This window comes from Oncorhynchus kisutch, linkage group LG13 (genome assembly GCF_002021735.2).
Source record: "Oncorhynchus kisutch isolate 150728-3 linkage group LG13, Okis_V2, whole genome shotgun sequence".
In the NCBI taxonomy this organism is placed as follows: Eukaryota; Metazoa; Chordata; class Actinopteri; order Salmoniformes; family Salmonidae; genus Oncorhynchus; species Oncorhynchus kisutch.
The window spans coordinates 40675533-40699079 of record NC_034186.2 but is presented as its reverse complement, the minus strand read 5'-3'; the positions used below and the strand labels follow the sequence as shown (position 1 = coordinate 40699079).

At 41.2% G+C, this 23547-nt stretch overlaps 1 protein-coding gene across 2 annotated transcripts in view; it reads left to right on the top strand.

The window, feature by feature from the left end:
- Positions 1-19122, top strand: part of LOC109901533 (CREB-regulated transcription coactivator 1) — a 28552-nt gene extending 9430 nt beyond the window's left edge. The window contains exons 2-14 of one of the 2 annotated variants that reach the window (XM_020497527.2): positions 217-333; positions 861-986; positions 1211-1272; positions 1546-1640; positions 2207-2283; positions 2367-2410; positions 2725-2948; positions 3729-3877; positions 14558-14782; positions 15073-15171; positions 17884-17970; positions 18131-18305; positions 18600-19122. In XM_020497527.2, the coding sequence (XP_020353116.1) occupies positions 217-333; positions 861-986; positions 1211-1272; positions 1546-1640; positions 2207-2283; positions 2367-2410; positions 2725-2948; positions 3729-3877; positions 14558-14782; positions 15073-15171; positions 17884-17970; positions 18131-18305; positions 18600-18811 (1692 nt within the window). In that variant the 3' untranslated portion in view covers positions 18812-19122. The remainder of the gene's footprint in view (positions 1-216; positions 334-860; positions 987-1210; positions 1273-1545; positions 1641-2206; positions 2284-2366; positions 2411-2724; positions 2949-3728; positions 3878-14557; positions 14783-15072; positions 15172-17883; positions 17971-18130; positions 18306-18599) is intronic. The other variant, XM_031786251.1, reaches the window with a different exon arrangement.
- The last annotated feature ends 4425 nt before the right edge of the window (positions 19123-23547 follow it).

Here is a 23547-nt window from a genome sequence, read left to right as displayed (position 1 = left end):
CTGACATTGCACAAACTTGATACTGCCTCGAATCAATTAAGATATGAACAGTTTACGGGCCCATATTAACCTATGTCTTATCTCATCTGGCCTTTTAGATGTGGTCTATTCTATCTTTAGCACTGTGGAACGTTTTCTATCAATGTTTTGTGTGTAATCCTTCATGTATCAGTTTACACATCCATTCATGCTTTCATACGATTTTACGTTGCACAGTTGCAGTTACAGAAGACCCAGTATTTGCAACTAGGGCAGAATCGTGGACAGTACTATGGAGGCTCACTGCCCAATGTCAATCAGATTGGAAATAGCAACATTGACCTGCCTTTTCAGGTGAGCTCACAGCTTCTCTATCAGTTGGTAAAATGTTGTTTTTAATTTGCGTGATACAACACCTGAGGGAAATGTTATCTTTCAGAGCTTCCATGAAAGGCTAAGATTCACCCTTGCGTTACCCTATATTGTTAACAAGAATCCAATTCAAGAGACTTCTTCAGTAGTTTACAATTTTGAAGACTCGTCCTGCCGTATCAGTATTGATCCACTGCATTTGTCTGGAAAACCAAGTCTCAGAAGAAAGCTAAATTTGAGCTTCAGACACTCTCACCCCATCTTGAAATGTTTAAAAAGATTCCTAAAAAACACATACAAGGAGCCTTTGTCATTGCTTTCTATATCATGACTTTCCATTTATTTTAAACATTTTTGCTAACTTGAGTATGAGGGCCCATAGCTTGACCCATTTTGAAATGAATACATTTGCACCATATTCTATCAAGACATTTTAATTTACATTTTTTTGTGTGTTTTCAAATGCCCAATTTTTCTTTGTATGGTTGATTTTTGCTAATCCTGTCCAGAATTCCGCTTTGGACACCAGTCGGTCGACCAGGCATCACGGGCTGGTGGACCGTGTTTACCGCGATCGGAACCGTATAACCTCGCCCCATCGCCGGCCCCTCTCTGTGGACAAACATGGCCGCCAGATATCCTTTGTCTGCACTCAGCTTATTTTGGATTCGAACAGAATGGTCTTTTACAAAACTTTTTGACTTAATTAGTACTTGTTTTAAAACGGCGTGTGTCATTGTCAGATCATGCTTAGTTAGACTTTACACTTCAGTAGATGAATGCTGATCGTTAACTTGACCATTCAATTATATAGGTTTGATTTTATACACCACCATTTTCGTCCTTAACTGAGGTCCACATTGACAGCTGCCCCTATAGCTCCGTGTACCTCTCACCCCCACCGGATACCAGTTGGAGGAGGTATGTCATTAATGTCCTCCTATTTAAAAAAAAAAATCATAATAAACAAGTTTTTTTGTGTTTTTTTTGTTTTTGCAATTTCATCTACATTCAGGAAAAACACAGTACATGCAATGTCTTTGTAATTTGCAATTTTTCAAATAGAAATGGCATGCTCAATTGAACTGATTTTTTTTTTTTTACCCAGAGTCTGACATAGCATTCCAGATATGAGGTTGAGGAATAGGGGTCACAGAGACATTTTGTTGACCTTCCTTCGTTCTAATGCCACAGGACAAACTCTGACTCAGCACTACACCAGAACACCATGAACCCTGTGCCCCAGGATGCGTTTGCAGGGGGATCACAAGAGCTACAGCCTAAACGAGGTAATGGAGGATTCAGTTACATGGACAAGGAACAGCTTCTATTTATTCAGGCCTGATTCAATTTATTCATGTTTGAATCCACATGTCCATGAAAGGATAAGCCCACTGTGAAATCGTCTGGATAATTTACGACATGAAGGTGTTGTGTTCCACTAACAGTTTTTGTCCATGTTGGAGCAGCTCTTCTCTTTCGGTGAAGCGATCACATTTTGATTTGTGTTCAACCAACCACTGCTTACTGATGAGGGAAAGATTGTTGTAGTATCTTGAATTATATTGTGCTAAACAAAGTCATTTTCTTGAAGGGAACTTATCTCCCCTGGGAATGGTCTCAATTGAAATTCCTCAAGATGACACGTGAAAATAGAGCTATAATATGGTCTTCTGAAAAGTATCTAGCTACCTGTCATGGAGATCTACCTGTTGTTTTTACTGTCCCCAAAACGATTATGCAGTTTCATTTCACTACAGGAAGAATGCTACACTGAAAATACTGCAATGTGGGTTGATTTGAATTGAGCTTAGTACCTTAAATTGTCATTTATTTGACTCTTTTCCCCATTTAGTGCTGCTGCTTACAGTGCCTGGGACTGAGGAGTCTGAATCAGATGCAGACAAGGATACACAGTGGGATAACAAAAAGGTAAAGGAGCGGACATGTAGCCTAGTTGTATCAGTGCTTGCTCACCGTTTATTTATTTTTTACTGAGTGTACTTTCACTCTAGAATGACTCATCAAGAACCAAGTCCTGCGAAGTCCCTGGGATCAAGTGAGTAATTACTGCATCATTCATCTGAATATGGTGCTCCGGCAGGACCGTACCATGTAGAAAGGTGCTTTGTGAGAAAGAGCTGTCCAGGGCATGCTTAGAATGAATTATGTCCAAAGATGGAGAGAACATGGGTCAGTGTGAGAGAGGACCTATGACACCATATGACTAGCAGCTGTTATTTCAACACACACAACAATGAGAAATGTCATCATTCATAAAAACAAACCAATAGAATTAATTTTATAATGTATTTTCTTTTGCCTAGTGCTGTTTTAGGAAATATGTATACCTTTTTTCTTTCTCCCCTCTAGTATATTTCCATCACCAGATCAGGAAGTGAACACGTCATTGATCCCGGCCACGCTCAATACGGGAGGCTCCCTGCCTGATCTGACCAACATCCAGTTCCCCCCACCGCTGCCCACTCCGCTGGATCCAGACGACACTGTGGCGTTTCCTTCCCTTAGCTCATCCAACAGCACAGGCAACCTGACCACCAACCTCACCCACCTCGGCATCAGTGCAGCCAGCCACGGTAAGTCATCGATGGCAAAATGAATGTGGCAAGTTTTAAAGGTGTATATGATATTCAGATATTCAGAAATAATTTCTTAGCTCTATTTCTTGTTCTGCATTGTTGTTTGTGGGCTTGTAAGTAAGCATTTCACGGTACGGTTTACACCTGTATGTGACAAATAAGATTTGATTTGTAAGGGAGTATTTATTTTTTGCCAAGCTAATCCATCTAAGTGACAGGTTCGGCATTTCAAGAAGCAGCTTAAACAGCATGATCATTACACAGGTGCACCTTGTGCTGGGGACAATACATGTGCAGTTTTGTCACACAACACAATGCCTCAGATGTCTCAAGTTTTTTGAGGGAGCGTGCAATTGGCATGCTGACTGCAGGAATGTCCACCAGAGCTGTTTCCAGATAAGAGAATTTAGAGAGCGAGACCACGTGTAACTCAGTCAAATATTATAAATTATTACATGTAGTGTATTTGAGGAAGAACCATTCATTCAAAACTGAAAAGATTTCACAGAATGATTATGCAACAAGTTACAGAAACTGCATTTTCCAAGCTTAGGAACGCTAGATGGGTGGGTACTTTATTACATAGTGATTGGCATATGTAGACGATTGCCAAAGTCCGATAAACATAAAGCACAATTCACTAGAAAATCTGTTCAATGTAGTTGTGAAAAGTGTTGCGTAGCATTGCAGAAATGTTATGTTGCACTGCAATGCCCAGAATGAGTTTTGCTGTACTTCAGAGAAGTCACTTGTGCCTGTCCTGTTGTGTCTTGGCAGGGATCACTACCACCTCTCAGCCTACCATGACTGTAGCAGCCCAGCGTAGGCAGCCCACCCTGATCCCCCTAACCCTCAATGCAGACCCCCAGCCACAGCAGTCCCCGCAGCAGCTCTCCCCCACGCTGTCGCCCCCTCTCAATATCCAGGTGAGTAGACCCAACGTTACCATGCTCTCCAATCCCTGGACAGCAGGGCTAAGCATTATTACATGGACAAAAACCTAAACGTCCCTTGTTGAATACAATTATATTTTAACTTTGCTCTACCGATTGTCCGTGGGGTTGGCTTTTTATATAGGGCACATTTTATAATAGTGCTGGAGTTGGCTAAACAACTATGTAGACAGAAATTAAATTATAACTCAACTTTATCTTCAAAAGGAGCACTGGTAGAAGTATTTTTCTCTTACATGGCTAAATCCCAATTTGGAGGTGAGCAAGCACTTCCTGGCAGATGTAGTTTGGCCTTGTTTCTTGGAATGACTCGGCTAGCAAATATCCCTCAAGTAATTTTAGTGCTTTCAATTGCTCAAAGTAGGCATTCAATCACAATGCTCAGAGTGCGAGCTACTTTCAAATGGAAAACAATAATCCAGTCTCGACTGTTACCTGTTCTGACCATGACCTAAGAAAATCTTTATACAACATACTGGGCAAAACCTAGATCCTCACAAGATATTCAGCCACTCTTGTAATACTGAGTGTACAAAACATTAAGGACACCTTCCGGATATGGCTTGGAACCTAGGGCTGTGGCGGTCATGAAATTCTGTCATACGGTGATTGTCAATCAAATAACTGCCGGTCTTACGGTAATTGACCCTTAATTAACATAAAGAAATGTAGCATCTCCTGGCTTCCACGCATAGCCTACTAGCCACTGGTGTAGACCTTGGAACATGTACATTTTAAAAAGTCTATTAAATCCATGTAATATAGCCTACAACTTCACAATAATTGTTTTATTTTTTTTAGACAGGTCTAAAGAAGCATGATATGAAGAAAATATAGTATTTTTCAGAAGAACAGAATCGAATATTCTGAGTTGTCCTTATGTTAGGTCCTGATCTGGCTATGCCATATGGCTGTGGGCTACACTAGTTTAATTAGCAGACAAGATTTGCTTAGAATTCCGTGGCATTATTTTAAAGTATGAAGAAGACAATTAAACATAGCTGAATTAAATACAAAATATTATTATCTGTAAACGATTTGAGGGAGTGCAAACATCAGGCTATTCTGTGTTGAGCGGTTAACAAAGAAATTACTACAGTTGGAAGTTGGACGTTTACATACACTTAGGTTGGAGTCATTAAAACTAGTTTTTCAACCACTCCACAACTTTCTTGTTAACGAACTATAGATTTGGAAAGTCGGTTAGGACATCTACTCTGTGCATGACACAAGTCATTTTTTTCAACAATTGTTTACAGACAGATTATTTCACTTATAATTCACTGTATCACAATTCCAGTGGGTCAGAAGTTCACATACACTACGTTCAGTGTGCCTTTAAACAGCTTGGAAAATTCCAGAAAATTATGTCATGGCTTTAGAAGCTTCTGATAGGATAATTGACATAATTTGAGTCAATTGGAGGTGTACCTGTGGATGTAGTTCAAGGCCTACCTTCAAACTCAGTGCCTCTTTGCTTGACATCATGGGAAAATCAAAAGAAATCAGCCAAGACCTCTGAAAAAAAATTGTGGACCTCCACAAGTCTGGTTTATCCTTGGGAGCAATTTCCAAACGCCTGAAGGTACCACGTTCATATGTACAAACAATAGTACGCAATTATAAACATCATGGGACCACGCAGCCGTCATACTGCTCAGGAAGGAGATGCTTTCTGGCACCTAGAGATGAAGGTGCTTTTGTGCAAATCAATCCCAGAACAACAGCAAAGGACCTTGTGAAGATGCTGGAGGAAACGGGTACAAAGGTATCTATATCCACAGTTAAACAAGTCCTATATCGTCATAACCTGAAAGGCCACTCAGCAAGGAAGAAGCCACTGCTCCAAAACTGCCATAAAAAAGCCAGACTGTGGTTTGCAACTGCACATGGGGACGAAGATCGTACTTTTTGGAGAAATGTCCTCTGATCTGATGAATAGAAAAATGGAACTGTTTGGCCATTATGACCATTGTTATGTTTGGAGGAAAAAGTGGGAGGCTTGCAAGCCGAAGAACACAATCCCAACCGTGAAGCACTGGGTGGCAGCATCATGTTGTGGGGGTGCTTTGCTGCAGGAGGTGCACTTGACAAAATAGAGGGTGAAATGAGGAAGGAAAATTATGTGGATGTATTGAAGCAACATCTCAAGACATCAGTCAGGAAGTTTAAGCTTGATCGCAAATGGGTCTTCCAAATGGACAATGACCCCAAGCATACTTCCAAAGTTGTGGCAAAATTGCTTAAGGACAACAAAGTCAAGGTATTGGAGTGGCCATCACAAAGCCTTGACCTCAATCCTATAGCACATTTCTGGGCAGAACTTATTCCACAAATGCCATTATGCATGTAGTGCTTTTATTATAAAGGTACATTTTTATGGTGAAAATGATCTCCCCCAAACTTGAAACGCACGCGATGTGTGTGTATGCCAGTTAGGCTCTACACCCGTTCCAAAGCGGAGTAATGTGATTCATTTTAAGAGGTTATTTGGACACTTTTTAATGTGATACAAACCTTATCAAAACATATAGGCTTATGGGCTAGGCTACATGAGGTGTGATTTGAAAAATGTGCCCCCCCCCAAAAAAACATGCATGTTTCTTACCTTAAACTGAGCATCATTCACAAGTGATGGGCTAATATTGTCACCATCACAATATTCTTGACTTAATCTTGCATTTACATATATTATTTAGCATGTGTTTGAAATGTATTTTGATTTAGAATAGACTTATCGTGCACCGTCTTGAAACGGGCAGCGAGAAAAAAAAATATTGGACGCTTTTCCTGTGGTCCATTTTCATGCCAGCCTGGTAGGCTATACTCCTGTTGTAAAGAGAAGCAATGGGCTTAATATGGGGGAAGTTGAGAAAGAAATATAGTAGGCCTAGCCTATAGAAAGCTGATGGGATCCTCTTTTTAGTAGAGGCCATCACTGTTTTCTCATGCAATTGCATAGCCTAAAGAAATGTTGAGCAACATGAGCTCATGGGCTCTCATGAAGTGTTTGATTAGATTTTCGATTACATTTGCATTGATGTCAGAGTGATTAGAGGGACAATAGTGTTGAGTACCAGGCAGTTAGCACGTTTGGTAGGCTACTAGTGACCATCAGCAGCATCAGAGCTTGGAGACACCTAATTACCATGACTAAACGGTCATGTGGATTTTGACTGCCGTCATGACTAGTGACCGCCAGTGATGCGATAGTACGGTCACCGTAACAGCCCTAGTTTCACCCCACCCCCACCCCCCACCCACCCTCAGAACAGCCTCAATTCATCGGGGCATGGACTCTACAAGGTGTTGAATGCTTTCCACAGGATGCTGGCCTGTGTTGACTACAATTCTTCCTACAGTTGTCAAGTCGGCTGGATGTCCTTTGGGTGGTGGACCATTCTTGATACACTCGGGAAACTGTTGTGTGGAAAAACCCAGCAGCGTTGCAGTTCTTGGCACAAACTACTACCATAACCCATTCAAAGGCACTTCAAATATTTTTCTTGCCTATTCACCCGCTGAATGGCACACATGCGCAATCCATGTCTCAATTGTCCCAAGACTTAAACCCTTCTTTAACCTGTCTCCTTCCCTTCATCTACACTGATTTTGATTGGATTTGACAAGTGACATCAATAAGGGATTATAGCTTTCACCTGGTCAGTGTATATCATGGAAATAGCCTGTTTCCTCTAATGTTTTGTACACTCAGTGTATATTGAAGGAAAATGTAAGCTCAGCAAAAGGTGATTCATATTTGCTTTATTTTTAAGTCTTCATCTGGGTGCTATATACTGCATGAAGATATACTGTAGGTCATGTACAGGTAACTGCCAAAATAATGGAAACACGAGTAATTGAGGGAAGTATATTGAAAGCAGGTGCTTCTGCACAGGTGTGGTTCCTGAGTTATTTAAGCAATAAACATCCCATCATGCTTAGGGTCATGTGTAAAAATGCTGGGAAGATTATTATATTTGGCTCCCATGGCTATGCCCCCGTAGGGTGATCAATCCTCCATTCACAGGGCACGACTGGTCACTGAATAGTTTGATTAGCATTAAACCCAATTGAACATTTATGGAAGATTCTGGAGCGACGCCCGAGACTGCGTTTTCCACTACCATCAACAAAACACCAAGTGATGGAATTTCTCGTGGAAGAATGGTGTTGCATCCCTCCAATAGAGTTCCAGACACTTGTAGAATCTATGCCATGGTGCATTGAAGTTGTTCTGGCTCGTGGTGGCCCAATGGCCTAAGACACTTTATGTTGGTGTTTCCTTTATTTTTGTCAGTCACTTGTATGATAAACCAGTTTGTTTCTACTAATACACTTTGGAAGACTGTCAAAAATTTCGAATATATTTTTTTAGCGCAGTGTTTTCCACAAGCGCACACGGAGTAGCCCCTATAGAAAAAGTAGCCAGCCAGGATCCCCTGACAAAATGTATCTCTAAAATAAATATTTATTTATTTATTTTACCTTTATTTAACCAGGTAGGCAAGTTGAGAACAAGTTCTCATTTACAATTGCGACCTGGCCAAGATAAAGCAAAGCAGTTCGACAGATAAAACGACACAGAGTTACACATGGAGTAAAAACAAACATACAGTCAATAATGCAGTATAAACAAGTCTATATACAATGTGAGCAAATGAGGTGAGAAGGGAGGTAAAGGCAAAAAAGGCCATGATGGCAAAGTAAATACAATATAGCAAGTAAAATACTGGAATGGTAGTTTTGCAATGGAAGAATGTGCAAAGTAGAAATAAAAAAATAATGGGGTGCAAAGGAGCAAAATAAATAAATAAATAAAAATTAAATACAGTTGGGAAAGAGGTAGTTGTTTGGGCTAAATTTTAGGTGGGCTATGTACAGGTGCAGTAATCTGTGAGCTGCTCTGACAGTTGGTGCTTAAAGCTAGTGAGGGAGATAAGTGTTTCCAGTTTCAGAGATTTTTGTAGTTCGTTCCAGTCATTGGCAGCAGAGAACTGGAAGGAGAGGCGGCCAAAGAAAGAATTGGTCTTGGGGGTGACTAGAGAGATATACCTGCTGGAGCGTGTGCTACAGGTGGGAGATGCTATGGTGACCAGCGAGCTGAGATAAGGGGGGACTTTACCTAGCAGGGTCTTGTAGATGACATGGAGCCAGTGGGTTTGGCGACGAGTATGAAGCGAGGGCCAGCCAACGAGAGCGTACAGGTCGCAATGGTGGGTAGTATATGGGGCTTTGGTGATAAAACGGATTGCACTGTGATAGACTGCATCCAATTTGTTGAGTAGGGTATTGGAGGCTATTTTGTAAATGACATCGCCAAAGTCGAGGATTGGTAGGATGGTCAGTTTTACAAGGGTATGTTTGGCAGCATGAGTGAAGGATGCTTTGTTGCGAAATAGGAAGCCAATTCTAGATTTAACTTTGGATTGGAGATGTTTGATATGGGTCTGGAAGGAGAGTTTACAGTCTAACCAGACACCTAAGTATTTGTAGTTGTCCACGTATTCTAAGTCAGAGCCGTCCAGAGTAGTGATGTTGGACAGGCGGGTAGGTGCAGGTAGCGATCGGTTGAAGAGCATGCATTTAGTTTTACTTGTATTTAAGAGCAATTGGAGGCCACGGAAGGAGAGTTGTATGGCATTGAAGCTTGCCTGGAGGGTTGTTAACACAGTGTCCAAAGAAGGGCCGGAAGTATACAGAATGGTGTCGTCTGCGTAGAGGTGGATCAGGGACTCACCAGCAGCAAGAGCGACCTCATTGATGTATACAGAGAAGAGAGTCGGTCCAAGAATTGAACCCTGTGGCACCCCCATAGAGACTGCCAGAGGTCCGGACAGCAGACCCTCCGACTTGACACACTGAACTCTATCAGAGAAGTAGTTGGTGAACCAGGCGAGGCAATCATTTGAGAAACCAAGGCTGTCGAGTCTGCCGATGAGGATATGGTGATTGACAGAGTCGAAAGCCTTGGCCAGATCAATGAATACGGCTGCACAGTAATGTTTCTTATCGATGGCGGTTAAGATATCGTTTAGGACCTTGAGCGTGGCTGAGGTGCACCCATGACCAGCTCTGAAACCAGATTGCATAGCAGAGAAGGTATGGTGAGATTCGAAATGGTCGGTAATCTGTTTGTTGACTTGGCTTTCGAAGACCTTAGAAAGGCACGGTAGGATAGATATAGGTCTGTAGCAGTTTGGGTCAAGAGTGTCCCCCCCTTTGAAGAGGGGGATGACCGCAGCTGCTTTCCAATCTTTGGGAATCTCAGACGACACGAAAGAGAGGTTGAACAGGCTAGTAATAGGGGTGGCAACAATTTCGGCAGATAATTTTAGAAAGAAAGGGTCCAGATTGTCTAGCCCGGCTGATTTGTAGGGGTCCAGATTTTGCAGCTCTTTCAGAACATCAGCTGAATGGATTTGGGAGAAGGAGAAATGGGGAAGGCTTGGGCGAGTTGCTGTTGGGGGTGCAGTGCTGTTGTCCGGGGTAGGAGTAGCCAGGTGGAAAGCATGGCCAGCCGTAGAAAAATGCTTATTGAAATTCTCAATTATGGTGGATTTATCAGTGGTGACAGTGTTTCCTATCTTCAGTGCAGTGGGCAGCTGGGAGGAGGTGTTCTTATTCTCCATGGACTTTACAGTGTCCCAGAACTTTTTTGAGTTAGTGTTGCAGGAAGCAAATTTCTGCTTGAAAGAGCTAGCCTTGGCTTTTCTAACTGCCTGTGTATAATGATTTCTAGCTTCCCTGAACAGCTGCATATCACGGGGGCTGTTCGATGCTAATGCAGAACGCCATAGGATGTTTTTGTGTTGGTTAAGGGCAGTCAGGTCTGGGGAGAACCAAGGGCTATATCTGTTCCTGGTTCTAAATTTCTTGAATGGGGCATGTTTATTTAAGATGGTTAGGAAGGCATTTTTAAAAAATATCCAGGCATCCTCTACTGACGGGATGAGATCAATATCCTTCCAGGATACCCCGGCCAGGTCGATTAGAAAGGCCTGCTCGCAGAAGTGTTTCAGGGAGCGTTTTACAGTGATGAGTGGAGGTCGTTTGACCGCTGACCCATTACGGATGCAGGCAATGAGGCAGTGATCGCTGAGATCTTGGTTGAAGACAGCAGAGGTGTATTTAGAGGGGAAGTTGGTTAGGATGATATCTATGAGGGTGCCCGTGTTTAAGGTTTTGGGGAGGTACCTGGTAGGTTCATTGATTATTTGTGTGAGATTGAGGGCATCAAGTTTAGATTGTAGGATGGCTGGGGTGTTAAGCATGTTCCAGTTTAGGTCGCCTAGCAGCACGAACTCTGAAGATAGATGGGGGGCAATCAGTTCACATATGGTGTCCAGAGCACAGCTGGGGGCAGAGGGTGGTCTATAGCAGGCGGCAACGGTGAGAGACTTGTTTTTAGAGAGGTGGATTTTTAAAAGTAGAAGTTCAAATTGTTTGGGTACAGACCTGGATAGTAGGACAGAACTCTGCAGGCTATCTTTGCAGTAGATTGCAACACCGCCCCCTTTGGCAGTTCTATCTTGTCTGAAAATGTTGTAGTTTGGAATTAAAACTTCAGAATTTTTGGTGGTCTTCCTAAGCCAGGATTCAGACACAGCTAGAACATCCGGGTTGGCAGAGTGTGCTAAAGCAGTGAATAGAACAAACTTAGGGAGGAGGCTTCTAATGTTAACATGCATGAAACCAAGGCTATTACGGTTACAGAAGTCGTCAAAAGAGAGCGCCTGGGGAATAGGAGTGGAGCTAGGCACTGCAGGGCCTGGATTCACCTCTACATCGCCAGAGGAACATAGGAGGAGTAGAATAAGGGTACGGCTAAAAGCTATGAGAATTGGTCGTCTAGAACGTCTGGAACATAGAGTAAAAGGAGGTTTCTGGGGGCGATAAAATAGCATCAAGGTATAATGTACAGACAAATGTATGGCAGGATGTGAATACAGTGGAGGTAAACCTAGGTATTGAGTGATGAAGAGAGAGATATTGTCTCTAGAAACATCGTTGAAACCAGGAGATGTCATTGCATGTGTGGGTGGTGGAACTAATAGGTTGGATAAGGTATAGTGAGCAGGACTAGAGGCTCTACAGTGAAATAAGCCAATAAACACTAACCAGAACAGAAATGGACAAGACATATTGACATTAAGGATAGGCATGCTTAGTCGAGTGATCAAAAGGGTCCGGTGAGTGGAGAGGTTGGTTGGTGATTTAGACAGCTAGCCAGGGCATCGGTAGCAAGCTAGCATAGGATGGAGGTCTGTTAGCCACCCCTTACGTTCCGTCAGTAGATTAGTGGGGTTCCGTGTGGTAGAGGGGATTAATCCAAATCACACAACAACAACAAAAATAAAAACAATAGATATAGTTATAGAGGCCCAAGAAGAAAAATATAATAATAATAATTAAAAAAATAATTTAAAAAAAAATAATAATAAAAAAATTGTCCGATTGTCTATTCAGATAGCAGCCGGTAAGACAGCTAACGGTTAGCAGGCCGCAGATGGGCGTTCAGGTAACGTCGCGACGGAGGAGCCGGCCGAATAACTCCTTCGGGTAGATAACGTCGGCAGTCCAGTTGTGAAGGCCCGGTGGGGCTCCGCGAAGGCAGTAAAACGGGTCCGGATAGGTGACTGCAGCCCAGGTGTGATTGATGGAACTCAGGAGTGATTGACGGAGCTTGCTAGCTCCGATGGTCACACGGATAGCAGCTAGCTAGCTGTGAGATCCGGGTATGAATGTCCAGGGACATGGAGAGAAAAATTGGTCCGGTATGTTCCGTTCCGAGCCGCGCTGCGCCGTACAGAACTGGCGATAGATTTTCGAGCTAAAGGATAGCTGATGACCACAAACCGTGGTTAGCTGAATATTAACGATTTGCCAGTAAAGGAGCTAACTAGCTTCTGAACTAGCTTCTGGATTAGCTTCTGGCTAGTTTCAGGCTAGCTTCTTGGAGTTTCTGGCTAGCTTCTTGGAGGATTACAGATCTGAGGTAAATAATACTTTTTTATAAATATACATTGGTGAGGCGGGTTGCAGGAGAGTGTTTTGAAGATGAGTTGATGGAAAATAAAAATAAAATGTATGTGAAAAAGTTGTAAATATATATATATACAGGACACGACAAGACGAGGACAAAAGACGTCTGAACTGCTATGCCACCTTGGAGACTCGAATAGAAGAGATGCTCAATTAAGTTCTGGGTCCATACATGTTAAGAGAAGAGAGATCGACATCAGTGAAATCATTTCTGCAAGTGTTTGCAACTCTCTTTGTGAATTACAGTATGTCATTCATTCAAAAAAAAAAACTTGTTTAACAACTGACCCACAGAATTCTTCTTAAAGAATCTTGTAAGAGTCTGCTGACTTCCACATGCTTCCATTTTCTCAGCTATCTGCAATACAGGTAGGAGTGAATGAAGCAGGTGTTAATCATGGACTTGGCTACACAGAAAGCAGTTGTTGACTACTCCATTGTAAACACTGATTAAATCAGTAGACTTATGCCGATTGTACAAATTATTATGAACACCTGATCTTTCCATGACAGACTGACCAGGTTAGTCCAGGTGAAAGCTATGATCCCTTATTAATGCCACTTGTTAAATCCACTACAAGCATTGTAGATGAAGGGTAGGAGACAGGTTAAAGTAGGATTTTTAAGGCTTGAGACATGGATTGTATATGTGTGTCATTCAGAGGGTGAATGGGCAAGAGTTCAACAGTTTCCTGTGTATCAAGAATGGTCCACCATCCAAAGGGCATGCAGACAACTTAACACATGGGACAGCATCCCTGTGGAACGCTTTTGACGCCTTGTAGTCAGTCCATGCCCCGACAAATTGAGGCTGTTCTGAGGAACGGTGTTCCTAATGTTTTGTACACTCCGTGTATAACTACATTGTATGATTTATGCATGACAAGGATATGAGATTGACTTTATTCAGTCAGTGCGACACAATTGCGAATGAATAAAAGTGGCCTTGTTTAATTTAAAGCTGCAGTGTGTGTACAATTTTGGGCGACCTGACCAAATTCACATAGAATTCACATAGAAATGTGTAAAATTGTGAAATATAAAACTCTCATTCTTATTGAAAGCAAGTCTAAGAAGTGGTAGATATTTTCTATGTGCGCTATTTCTGTGCATCCCGTTTTTAAGTTTTGTTTTTGCGTCTTTCAGCTGAAAATATAATATTTTTGGTTACGGAAAATATATTTCACAACGGTTTAGATGGTACAATAATTCTCTGCGCTATACTCGCTTTTTTTTGTCACACATAAACTGAAATAAGGTGAACTATTAGCATTTTTGCAACCAGGAAATGGGGGAGCGATTTCTGCTTAGTGCACCTTTTTAAGTGGAAAAAGAATGCGGCTGAAAATGTGTGTATAGCCGACGTTAGTGGAAAACACTGCTAACAAAGAGCGGTGCGTTAGTTACCTAACTGTAAATAAGTTAATTGTTTCACCTGTTAGTTAGCTAGCTTACTAAAACAAATAGCATTTTTTCCTACACTATTTTGCTAGATACTGTAACCCTGTCCTAACACTGTCAGATACCTTGTTTTCATTTTTTCACCCCCAAAATCTTGGCCTCTTTAGCCTGGTAAAGTTGTTTTTGTTTTTCTGTATCATTTATCAGGCAGTGGCGATGGAGGCCTTGACTCTGGAGCAACAGCTATCCCAGTATGCTTTCTTTAGCCAGCTGACAGTTCAGGCCCAGGCTCAAGTGCTCAATGACCTGCAGCAGCAGGCCCTGCCCCAGGGCATCAGGCTGATCACCCTGGCCACCACCACTGCCCCAACAGCCACCCAGTCCTCCCCGGACAGCCAGATCCAGACGCCCGCAAGCATCAACGTCAACTCGGTGAGTCTGTTGAATTGAGTTTCCTGCTTGTCAGTACCTTGACTGTTGATAACTTCCTTACTCATACCCAGTGAAATTCTAGCTTCTACAAAGTTTGGTTCACTTCAGTAATGGCTGATTTGCTTTTAGTTTTTGTGTTTTTTCATTGGGAGGGAACTGGTCTGCGGATAGATGGTGTAGTAGTAGTTGCTTAAGACCAAGCCCACCCCAGACTGTCCTTGGGACTTTCTCTGTGTGCTCTTGCTAGTGTTTAGAAATTCTGCACCGGTTAACACTCTTCCCTCCAACAGTACCGCAATCAGACAGGCTCTCCGGCCAATCAGTCTCCAACCTCCCCAGTCTCCAATCAAGGCTTCTCCCCGGGCTTCTCCCCTGGCGGCTCGCCTCAAGTAAGGGCGAAACCACCAAGCTGCCTTGTTGGGGGAGGGTTTTTTGCCTGGAATTGGCTGTAATTGGTCCAGCTGCTACTCATCCCAGCCTCTCGCTCCCATCCATGGTGTCAGCAATCCCACCCCCATTTCCTCTCCTCCAGACCACTGCTCGATGTCTGCTTATCATATTGCCTCAGGTCTTTGAGTGTTGTCGCATAGCAGCTTTTTGTGTTTTTGCTTGAACCAAATGTACACAACATGGCCAAAAGTATGTGGACACCCCTTCAAATTAGTAAATTCGGGCTATTTCGGCCACATTCGTTGCTGACGAGTGTATAATATTGACCACACAGCCATGCAATCTCCATAGACAAACATTGGAAGTAAAATGGCCTTACTGAAAATGGCCTTACTGATCATAGGATCCCACCTTTCTAACAAGTCAGTTCATCAAAATTCTACCCTGCTAGAGCTGCCCCAGTCAACTGCAAGTGCTTTTATTGTGAAGTGGAAACGTCTATGAGCAACAACTGCTCAGCTGTCATGCTTTACCATCTGGCAGTCCGACGGACAAATCTGCATTTTGCAGATGCCATGAGACCTCCCCGAATGCATAGTTCCAACTGTAAAGTTTGGCGGAGGAGGAATAATGGTCTGTGGCTGTTTTTAATTGTTCAGGCTAGGCCCCTTAGTTCCAGTGTCGGGAAATCTTAACGCTACAGCAAACAGTGACATTCTGTGCTTCAAAATTTGTGGCAACAGTTTGGGGAAGGTCCTTTCCTGTTTCAGCATGACAATGCCCCCATGCTCAAAGCGAGGTCCATACAGAAATGGTTTGTTGAGATCGGTGTGGAAGAACTTGACTGTCGGCGGCAACTCCATATTAATGCCCATTGATTTTTGGAATGAGATGTTCGACGAACAGCTGTGCACATACTTTTAGCCATGTAGTGTATGTCTTGTGAATATGTAGCACCTACCTGGAACCTTAATTATGATTAATTTTAGTTTTGGATAGTCCAACCTGTTTGTAGCAGCTTTGGTTGTCTCCTGTTGACATGATTCATTTTTGGGGAAATATCCTGTTAACAAGGCTGTTTCAGGTGTGAGAAATGGGTTTAACTCTTTCTATACTGAACAAAAATATAAACGCAACATGTAAAGTGTTGGTCATGTTTCATGAGCTGAAATAAGATGCCAGATATGTTCCATATGCACAAAAAGCTTTTCTCTCAAATTTTGTGCACAAATTTGTTTTATATCCCTGTTAGTGTGCATTTCTCCTTTGCCAAGATGATCCATCCCCCTGACAGGTGTGGCATATCATGAAGCTGATTAAACAGCATGATCGTTTCACAGGTGCAACTTGTGCTGGGGACAAAGGGCCAATCCAAAATGTGCAGTTTTGTCACACAACACAATGCCACAGATGTCTCAAATTTTGAGGGAGTGTGCAATTGGCATGCTGACTGCAGGAATGTCCACCAAAGCTGTTGCCAGAGAATTTAATGTTAATTTCTCTACCATAAGCCGCCTCCAATGTCGTTTTAGAGAATTTGGCAGTACGTTCAACCGGCATCACAACTACAACAACCATGCTAGCCCAGGACCTCCACATCTGGCTTCTTCACCTGTGGGATTATCTGAGACCAGCCACCCAAATAGCTGATAGAAATAATCCTCAGTTTTGTCTGTAATGAAGTCCCTTTGAAGTCCTTATTGGCTGGGCCTGGCTCCCCAGTGGGTGGGCCTATGCTCTCCCAGGCTCACCCATGGCTGTGCCCCTGCCCAGTCATGTGAAATCTATTATATTAGCGCCTAATTTATGTATTTCAATTGACTGATTTCCTTATGATCTGTCACTCAGTAAATAGTTCATTGTTGCATATTGCGTTTTATATTTTTGTTCTGTTTGCTGCTGTTCCTGTGAAAGATCCTACCTTCACATATATTATAGCTGGCTACAGTAATGTGATCTTCCTTGGGAAAGTAGCTTTATATACTGTATGTTCTACTTATTGTTGTTTTTTTATATTTCTGAATTCCAAAATTTGTTTTGTTATATTGCCAAACTTTAGCAAGTAATTATGCTTAAAAAGTGGATACGTCACAACTTTTGTCAAATGTAAGTATTAGTGGCACAAGTCCGTTTTAAAGGCATGAAACCGTGTTACTAGCAACGAATTAACTTCACCCCAAAGTTAGCCTAGCTAGCTAGCAAAGGTCACTTGCATTTATTTGCAGTCACTTTGCTAATAGCTACCGCTCCAGCACTGTTTTGCTAGCTCATCCCTCTAAAAATGACAAGATGGCTCATTCTGCAGTTATATTGTGATATTTCTCTTTTCTAAACAAGGCCTATTGCTCTTGATTTTTATAATGTTATTGTTCAGCTGTATCAAATCTTACTGCTGAAACATTTATGTGGATGTGGCTCTTATGAATCATGCATTCTATGGTTCATTTTTAAAACATGGTCTGAATAGGCATAATAAAGTGTTGTCAGATGCTAGTGTCTGTGCATTCATTAACAGCCATTTGTTAACGGTGCTTGAATTGACTAGCTTGTGGATTGCCTCATGCTTGTGCTTTTTTGTGATGTTTCATGACTACTGTTCCCTTATATCCCTCAGATACCCAAGAAGAAGGTTGTACTGATTAGCTGTAGGCCTATTAGTTTCCATAACCCATTTAATTTGACTCTAATCAGTGGTCAAATGTCTCTTTCAGCACATTCCGGTGGTGGGCAGTATATTTGGGGATTCGTTCTACGATCCGCAGCTAGCATCTCGGCAGACCAATGCTCTCTCCCACCAGGTGACTTAACCCACATCAAACTAGGACATGAATTTCACTGTCTCTATTGTCACTGCAACTCTTTTCCCCCTAAATGTATCCATATTAGAAATTGTGCCTGATCTCTGTATTCTATTACCTAACTTTACTTATTAAATGTGTATTTTTTTCACTTGCCTAGCTCGAGCAGTTCAATATGATTGAAAACCCCATCAGCTCCAATAGCCTATACAGCCAATGCTCCACCCTCAACTACACACAAGCAGCTATGATGGGTCTTACAGGGAGCAGCCTGCATGACTCCCAGCAGTTGGGCTACAGTAGCCATGGCAACATCCCTAACATCATTCTCACAGGTACTGAGCAGCAGCTGAGCCAATTAGCAAGCCTGTCATGTAATTTAACGTAGTCTAGGCTCTGTACACACCTAATAAAGGGATTAATTAATCCTGGCTTGATTATAGTCAATTGTTTTATGAAGGTTGGCCAGTATAAGGAAAACAAGTATTTTGTTTAAGTGAATTGTATTTCGTTTTTCTCTTGTTATAGATTCTTTTGAGTGAAGACTATTACTTAAATAATATTGGTAGTTATCTAGCAGCTGCTTTCATTTACAAATGTCAAATGTTTTCCCAAATGTTGCATTTTAGTCACAGGTGAGTCTCCACCCAGCCTCTCTAAGGAGTTAACCAACTCACTGGCTGGTGTTGGAGATGTCAGTTTCGATGCGGACTCTCCCTTCCCATTGGACGAGCTGAAGATCGACCCTCTCACCCTGGATGGACTGCACATGCTCAATGACCCCGACATGGTTCTGGCTGACCCTGCCACTGAGGACACGTTCAGGATGGACAGGTTGTAATGCAGAATACTGGCTGTGGCCAACAACAAAAAATAACCCTGGTAAGAAAGGGAAACGAGGCATGGTGGGGGTGAATCATCTCCCCAGTTTCATGGCCATTCAGCTATCTGATCTCACCCTCAAGTCCTTTCAAATAATATGCCATCAAAAACCATTGTAGAGAAGGACATGCAATGACTTGTTGGGTTTGGGAAGGGCATTGCTGTCATTTCCAATGAGATTGTTGGTTGGTCAGAGCTTTGCTAGCCTGCTGCGTTTTATTTATTTATATATATATATATATACACACATACACATATAGTTAAAGTCGGAAGTTTACATACACTTGGGTTGGAGTCATTAAAACTCGTTTTTCAACCATTCCACACATTTCTTGTTAACAAACTATAGTTTTGGCAAGTCGGTTAGGACATCTACTTTGTGCATGACACAATTTTTCCAACAATTGTTTACAGACAGATTATTTAACTTATAATTCACTGTATCACAATTCCAGTGGGTCAGAAGTTTACATACACTAATTTGACTGTGGCTTTAAACAGCTTGGAAAATTCCAGAAAAAGATGTCATGGCTTTAGAAGCTTCTGATAGGCTAATCGACATAATTTGAGTCAATTGTAGGTGTACCTGTGGATGTATTTCAAGGTCTACCTTCAAACTCAGTGCCTCTTTGTTTGACCATGGGCAAATCAAAAGAAATCAGCCAAGACCTCAGAAATAAAATTGTAAACCTCCACAAGTCTGGTTCATCCTTGGGAGGGATTTCCAAACGCCTGAAGGTACCACGTTCATCTGTACAAACAAAAGTACGCAAGTATAAACAAAATGGAACCACGCAGCTGTCATACTGCTCAGGAAGGAGACGCATTCTGTCTCCTGGAGATGAATGTACTTTGGTGCGAAAAGTGCAAATCAATCCCAGAACAACAGCAAAGGACCTTGTGAAGATGCTGGAGGAAACGGGTACAAAGTGTATATATAGCCACAGTAAAACGAGTCCTATATGGACATAACCTGAAAGGCCGCTCAGCAAGGAAGAAGCCACTGCTCAAACTGCCATAAAAAAGCCAGACTACGGTTTGCAACTGCACATGGGGACAGAGATTGTACTTTGTGGAGAAATATCCTCTGGTCTGATGAAAGAAAAATGGAACTGTTTGGCCATAATGACCATCGTTATGTTTGGAGGGAAAAGGGGGAGGCTTGCAAGCCGAAGTACACAAACCCAACCAACCGTAAAGCACATGGGGTGGCAGCGTCATGTTGTGGGGGTGCTTTGCTGCAGGAGGGACGGGTGCACTTCACAAAATAGATGGTATCATGAGGGAGGACAATTATGTGGATATATTGAAGCAACATCTCAAGACATCAGTCAGGAAGTTAAAGCTTGGACGCAGATGGGTCTTCCAAATGGACAATGACCCCAAGCATACTTCCAAAATCACTTATGACAACAAAGTCAAGGTATTGGAGTGGCCATCACAAATCCCTGACCTCAATCCCATAGAAAATGTGTGGGCAGAGCTGAAAAAGCATGTGCGAGCAAGGAAGCCAACAAACCTGACTCAGTTACACCAACTCTGTCAGGAGGAATGGGCCAAAATTCACCCAACTTATTGTGGGAAGCTTGTGGAAGGCTACTCTGAACGTTTGACCCAAGTTAAACAATGTAATGGCAATGCTACCAAGTGCTAATTGAGTGTATGTAAACTTCTGACCCACTGGGAATGTGATGAAAGAAATAAAAGCTCTCTACTATTATTCTGACATTTCACATTCTTAAATAAAGTGGTAATCCTAACTGACCTAAAACAGGGAATTTTTACTAGCATCATTAAATGTCAGGAATTGTGAAAAACTGAGTTTAAATGTATTTGGCTCAGGTGTATGTAAACTTCCCACTTCAATTGTACATATCTTATTACTTATATCCCACCGTGTCACAGTTGAACAGATTTTATCTCCTTCTGATTTTATTACATTTCCATTTTTATTTTTTTATTTTTTACAAATACATTTTGTGATTTGAAAAGCAAAAAGCCAATAGGAAGGTGAGCTGCACCGTATCTTTCATGAATACTGTGTACAATATTATGTGCAACATCCAAGTTATTTTTACCCTATTATTGAAATGGATTCTTTTCCTACCCACTATAACAGCTTTATACTTCACACTCAAAGCTTTATTTTTATTGACAACCGAATGTTAATATTTGCGTTTATGTATGTTGTATCTTGAAATATGTATTTATTGAAATGTTTATTCATTTAGTTTTAATGTCTTTTTAAAACTTATGTTTCATATTCAAAATGTGTTTTGAGTTCGATACCAACATTGCTCTGTTGTAGTCATGTTGTACATACTGCACTGATGTAATTTATTCATTTTTAACCTACATACTGTATTTATTAAGCTACTCTGTTAACTTAAGGAGTACAAATCCTCCCCATATTTGCTCATAAGCTCTAACGAGTGCCAGTTGCTAAGACCGCTTGCTAGATAGAATTAGCTGCGGCCTCTCACAATATAGCATAGGATCTGCAGGTCTTTTTATCACTTACATGGGCTAGAAATTGTTGGGTTTTGTCTTGTGCCAACTCTGTTGTTTTTAAGTTTGTCATAATTAATGGGAAACATGCACAACAGATCCTTGCATTTAGCAGCTGATAAGGTGAAGCAAATGTGACAATGAAAACACTAAAGGCAAATTCCGAAACAAGATGGCCATAATTTTGCTTTGCGTGTTAAATGGATATCCAGATTGAATGCCTCCTGAAAATCTGAAGGATACAAACTCCTCAGAAACCTATTGAACTTGTCACTGTGAGATCACCTGATTTTGCCTTACATATTGAGTGTTATACTGTTTAAGTCTTAACTAATGTGACAATGTATTTTCTTAACTTCTCGTAAGATTTTCTTGTACTTGAGAGGACTTTTAACTCCTAGTCAGTGACCATATTTGTTATGTAGTGTAAAGTTTGACAAATCACTGTACTGTATTTTTTACTGGTACACTTTCTAGCCAAATTCTTGATGATTTTGTAAAAAGAAAATCAAACGCTGGATTCAAATTTGTGATGGAGAGTGCAAATATGGGTAGGGTTTCTGCTTCTTTAAGGGGAAACTGTGCATGTTTGTCAATCATTTTGTGCTCCTTAACCCAGATTTTGGTAGAAAATTGTATGAAACAATTACAATATTACTAATGTATTATATTTGGTTATTCCCTCCAGATTAGGGCTGGTAGAAAACAAGCTGAACATTCAGTTTTATGCACCCAGTGAAATTAGTCCCAAAAGACATGTAGAACGTCACAAAAGTGGTTAAAATTGACGAAGAGATTTTGTCCATACACCAATTTGTAGAGCTGAAATGCTTCTTGCTTTTTATTTTACTCTTATCTTTCCCTCCGATTCATATTCAAACATTTTTGTTTTGAAAACTAATAGAGTGGTTGGAAGTAAGTCACTAGATTGGAAGTTGGTTAAATTGGACGCTCTACGGGCTGAGATCGTTTTCATACTCAAGGCGTCGTGTCAACTGTTTATTTGTTTGAAGAACACTATCCAACTTATTTTTCAGTTCACCTTTGAAATGTTGATAGCTGTGTGGGATCATGTTTCTATTGTACAATGTATTATGTGTGTGTGTGTGTGTGTGTGTGTGTGTATACAGAAAACATAAATATGTTAATTTAATTTACCAATGTGGGAAGAGGCATATTGCCACAAATATAATGTAAATATAACAAAAAAAGGAATTAAGTAAAAAGGAAACAGTTGGTTTACTTCATACCTCAAAGAAATATTGTTCTTGCAGACACAATTTTAAGGGTTCATGTTCATTTTATTCTTCATTGCCTGTTGACTTGTTTATTAATCACAGACTGTTTGGCTTTAAGATTTGTGATTCCTATGCAAATCAGAATAAAACATCTGACCATTGCATTAGAATAGGAAATAGATATAGATGATACTGTGTGTGTGAGATATATATATATATATATCACACAAAAAACTTCACTTTGGGCCAAACTGCAATACGCATGCATGATACTTACAGTGCCATTCAGATTATCTGCAAACAAATGCTTGTTCATTTTTCCTTGTCAAGACAATTTTTTTGGTACATCCTGTACTGTACATAGGCTATAGCTGAAACAAATCGAATGCATGACAAAAATGAAAGAGAACCTCAGAAAAAGGCCTTAATTTGCTAAGCAGGATGATTTAAATCATGCTCTACAATGTAAAACAGTGACACGCCCAGTCAAAAAGGATGTATGTCAATTGTTCCTAATGATTCACTTAAACAATTTACTTTTCAGAGGACTGTGTTACCTCCATTTCTGCATAATGCTAGCTCATTGCTGAAATAAGAATGTATTTGTGTAACATAGTCTTGGAATGTGTCTGTTTCACTGATTGACATGAACCAAAAGCATTTTCATTGAGTCCCTTTTCTCACCATCTACTTCTTATTCAGTTGAATTGGCTGTTACTTGCTTTAGTGTCTAGTTCTTCACTGTAGCACCTCACTGTGTGCGAGTCAAATTGTCAGTTGTTCCTATAATGCAAACCTATTGAAAATCCCGTTTTCATAACACATCAGATGCCAATTGATCTGTAGACTGTCTGAGATTTCAGACCTCGAAGTTGTCTATAACGTTGAGATTAATCTTTTTTTTTTTTTAAGCGGGTTCATGAGTTTGTGAGAACTTCCGTCAAAGTCG